Below are 4,587 nucleotides of genomic sequence, written 5' to 3' on the forward strand. Positions count from 1 at the left end.
TGGATTATGCTTGGTTATTATCTACACAAAAAAGATACAAATAGTTTAATTTTTTGTATGTTATTTTTATTTTGAAAGTATAAAAATTAATTCTAAAATTATATTAAAAATATTTATTTTATATCTCTCTAATTAAATTTATTTTTATTTTTTATATATCTATTTTTTTTTCTTGCAATACTAACCACCTTGGAGACGCGGAAGAGAATTTAGAATCTATTTGTAGAGGTGGTTAAATTCATGTTTTTAAAAAATTTAATTTTTTTATTTAAAATTAATTTTTTATATTTTAAAATTGCTTTAATATACTAATGTAAAAAATATTTTTTAAAAAATAAATAAAAAATATTATTTTGAGGTATATCTAAGTTAAAAATATTTTAAATTACAATCATTACCATTCTCAAATGCAATCTGATATATCTAAGTTAAAAATATTTTAAACTACAATCATTACCATTCTCAAATGCAATCTTAAAAGGTGACAATTTGATGTAATTTTATATTCAAGCTAATTCTCTTCCAAATAAATGGAAAGCGAAAGTTTGATGTAATTTTGTATTCAAGCTAACTCTCTTCCAAATTAATAAATGGAGATGAACTAATGTGGTAGAAGTATACTGGGCTTGATTTTAATTCAGATATTAATATTAATTGAGTTATAGTTATTTTTTAAATGTCAATCATTATTGATTGAAGAACTTATTAATTGATAGAAAACTTAATAAAGTAATTAATAACTTAATAAACTATTAGAAATTGGATCATTGTGAAGGAAAAATATGATGGAAATGTATTAATCAAACCCTTCTATCTCTTAGGAAAAAAATCAATATCCAAGTAAAATATATTCAAATTAAAAAGATAAAGACAACAGCAAAGAAAATTACATAACTTACACTCTGACAAATCAATTACTGAAATATACAGGGCACCTCTTATTTTTATAACTTTCCAAGATGGATCCATCTGGGCTAACACCAATTTCACAATTGGAATGCATCCGATGGCGCTTACTATCCCACGTGGACACCTTAAATCGAACCATCCCCGTTACATCTAAACGAAAAACAACTGTTCCGAGCGCACGATCATTCCTAAACTCCGACCAACGGTCACTAGTCACATTTAGGGTGGCCCCACTCAAAACCTTGTACAAAATAGTTGTATTTTTGGGCTCTTGATAAAACGAGTCAACTAAAGGTGCATACCCAATCACTTGATTTCTGTAATAAACAAAGGCTTCCACTGAATCATAATAATACCCGATTACTTGGTTCGAGTTCCGAGCTGTGACATTGAAAATTATCTCAGCATTATCGAACCCAGTTGGCTGATCCAAGCCTGGAATTGAAAAATTCCGGATGTGGATCCGAGGACGATGCGGGCGCAAACTGAGCCATGCTATGAATGCAGCAATGCCAACTATGAATAGAAGGGTTAAGAATACGCCACATATAATCTTGGAGACCCGAGTGGTCAAACTATCACGGGCTCGATGGACATAGTAGCTGGCGGAATGGTGGCGTTTCGGCGGCCGAGCTTCTCGTTCATGTTGAATGGGTATTGGTTGGGCGGTGGACATCTTTTATGGGCAAGACAATGAAGGGAATTTCGAAAGAGTTTTAATGAATGCAAGTGTTTGTGGAATTGAGTTATGTAGTGTAGCAAGGAAGGCGGGGCTTGAAGTTAAGGATTGTAGGTGTTTGCATGGGGAAGAAAAGAATATATTCTTGTCATTGTTTGTTCAATTGCTTTTGCATATAAATGGTAAAAGCATTATTGTTTTTGTAAAAGCATATGTTAAAGTGTCTTAAACATTTGCTGGTAATAGGTGATAATTAATATACTCGATAAAAGTACATCGCTTCTCTCAAACCACATAAAATCAATTTTCAGCACACGAAAAGGGAAAGAAAACTCCGAATTACCAAGTATAAAACCCAAAACCATATAAAAAAGAGAAGAGAAGTTGTCGATATGCACCCATTCTCGGATACAAGCAATCATTAATTGTGGTTAAGGCACCTCTATTGAATAATCCAAATGGAGTACAAAATATGATGGCATATACTAGTCTTTGGTGTTGTACGAGAACAAGGGATAAAGGTTCCCTCCGGATCATGGAAGGGATAGGGTATATGAATAACTATAACCACATCGTTAGTCCTCCGACCTTTTTCCATGTGAGTTGTTGCCATGAGTATCTCACTTTTAGATGTTTCTTACAAAATATATTACGTAGATCATTTCTTCTCTCAATTTCATGCTTAAAACCTTTTTTTAATAGCAATTAACATTGTTTATATACCACCTAAATAGAGGTTAAAGAATTAATTTAATATAAAAATTTAAGTTATTAAAAACATCTTGAACTTAAAATTTATAAAGATTTACGTTATATTTTACTTAATTTTTATCAAATAAATAAAAACAATAAAATTTAAACTTCATGATTATTTAATTATCAAAACTCTACTATTATGTTAAAAAATTAGTTCAACCTAAAAATTTAATATATGAAATAAGATTCAAAAATATAATTTATATTATTATAATTCAATTTTGATCCATTAGTTTTTAATTGTAATTTTATAAAGGTTAAAATATAAAATTAAAAAACTAAAGATTTATTTTAATTAAAAATATAATTTATCAACTTGCATAAAAACTAGAAACTATAATATATTTTTGTTATTTTATCCTTATCATTAAAATAATAATAATTATTCACTTTAAAATTTAATTTTTAATTAAATTTAAATTAAAAAAATTATTTAAAACTTTATTTCTTATACATGTTATAATTCTTTCAGTGCATGGACACAAGAAGAGATCATTACAAGAAAATCAGAGGGACATCAAAAAATAAAAATACAAAGCCTAGGAAAGGCATAAAAAATAGGGGCGGAAAACCTTAAAAAAAAACTAATCATTAAGGGCCTGTTGAAAACATTGTCCAACTAGTCTTTTTAAAATTTTAATTTTTTAATTTAAAATTAATATATATTTTTTAATATTTTTATATCATTTTAATATATTAATATTAAAAATAATATTTTATAAAATAAAAAAATAACATTTATTTTTTAAAAAGTATATTTTAAACTTAAATCATTATCGGAATTCCAAACAATTTTTCTTTTCTGGATAGTCTCTTCGAGAACCGGCCATAGACCCAACACCGGCCTTTCCTGTCTCTCTCCTGGCCAACGACATTCGGCTCCATCTTCAGCAACCGTCACACGAACCAGAAGCCCCCGTCTTTTCCCATTTTTTCTGCTACCCTGGAGAAATCAACACCCGATACTAGAAGCCGCCGCCCCTTCATCTTCCCCACTTGTCTTCCCCGGCCTAGAATCGCAGAGGGTGCGTTTTTCTCTTTGCAGGTCGCGGTGAAAGCCACCGCCGGCAGCAAAGGGAAGAGGAGAAGTAGCCAATCCAGATCCACTCGTTCCCGGTTTTTTAATGGCGGAGAGTGCCTGTGGCGTGACGCGTGGGCACACGCGCCGCCACTTTTTCCCTTGACTTAGGAGGTTACCAGTACTGTTCCAGCAAAACTGTGGACCCCATTCCAGTATACCGTGGACATACTAAACAACTCGGAAGGTCAATTCATGACCTCAAACCATTCTTGAACAAACTGATTATATATTGTGAATTTGGAACAAATGTGTTTGTTATTCCTCTATGATATTTGGACTGTTAATATGGTATGGTGTGCTATTGATTTTAATTTGAATATTTGCGGTGAACGAGGAACTTTAATTTTTGGGATCTGAGTTAAGCTTTTATATATATTTATTAATACTAAAATTAGAAATATTATTGGTATTTAGTAACATCAGAAGTAGAGATATTAATATTAAAATGATGAATTATTCTCATGTTAAAATCAATAATATTTTTTTTCTATGTAATATCTTACAAATACTAAGTCAAAAATATTTATAATTAAATATTCATTAATATAATATCAGAAATATTATAAGAAGATTATTATAGTATAAATCAATAAATACTTAACAATTTAAAACAAAATTAGTAATGTAATTTGTTTCAAGTATGATTTTTAATAAGTAATAATATCTTTTTTTATATATAATCAGTATCATATTATAAAATTTTTATTAATTAATTAAAGTTTTTAATGATCATAATAATATGTGATAACATATTGAATTAGACTTTTTTTTAAAGAATAAAATATCAAATATTTTTTTTCCTAACAAGAAATTTTTTTGTGGTCACTGTGATGTCTAAATATAACATATATTATTCTTTAACAATGAACCAGATCATTTGAGATAACTTTTACACGATTTAATAATTCAGACTAGAAAAAAGGGTAGAGTTAAAGGCTTTTTTTTATCAACTTTATCTTGTTTTTTTCAATTGTTTTTTCAATTTTTTTTTACTAATCAAGCCAATTGTCTTTAAACCAACAAATCAAGTTGATTGTTTCATATTACGATAATTTTTATATAATTTAATTTTAAATTTAACCAATCAAGTTGATTGTTTCATATTAGGACAATTTTTATACAATTTAATTTTAAATTTATACTAGACAATAAGTTTAGCAGA

At 28.5% G+C, this 4,587-nt stretch overlaps 1 protein-coding gene across 1 annotated transcript; it reads right to left on the minus strand.

Annotated features, from left to right (window-relative positions):
• Positions 1 to 829: 829 nt before the first annotated feature.
• Positions 830 to 1,656, minus strand: LOC105113242 (protein NDR1-like). The gene has a single exon (XM_011009334.1). The coding sequence runs from the start codon at positions 1,583 to 1,585 to the stop codon at positions 911 to 913; it is 675 nt and encodes a 224-aa protein (XP_011007636.1). The 5' UTR covers positions 1,586 to 1,656; the 3' UTR covers positions 830 to 910.
• Between the last annotated feature and the right edge of the window lie 2,931 nt (positions 1,657 to 4,587).

The sequence above is a fragment of the Populus euphratica genome, unplaced genomic scaffold, assembly GCF_000495115.2.
Source record: "Populus euphratica unplaced genomic scaffold, PopEup_1.0 scaffold405.1, whole genome shotgun sequence".
NCBI classification, from domain to species: domain Eukaryota; kingdom Viridiplantae; phylum Streptophyta; class Magnoliopsida; order Malpighiales; family Salicaceae; genus Populus; species Populus euphratica.

Bases quoted from the DNA above. Each gene is read 5' to 3' on its own strand.
- LOC105113242 (XM_011009334.1), bottom strand. From the start codon at position 1,585: ATGTCCACCGCCCAACCAATACCCATTCAACATGAACGAGAAGCTCGG.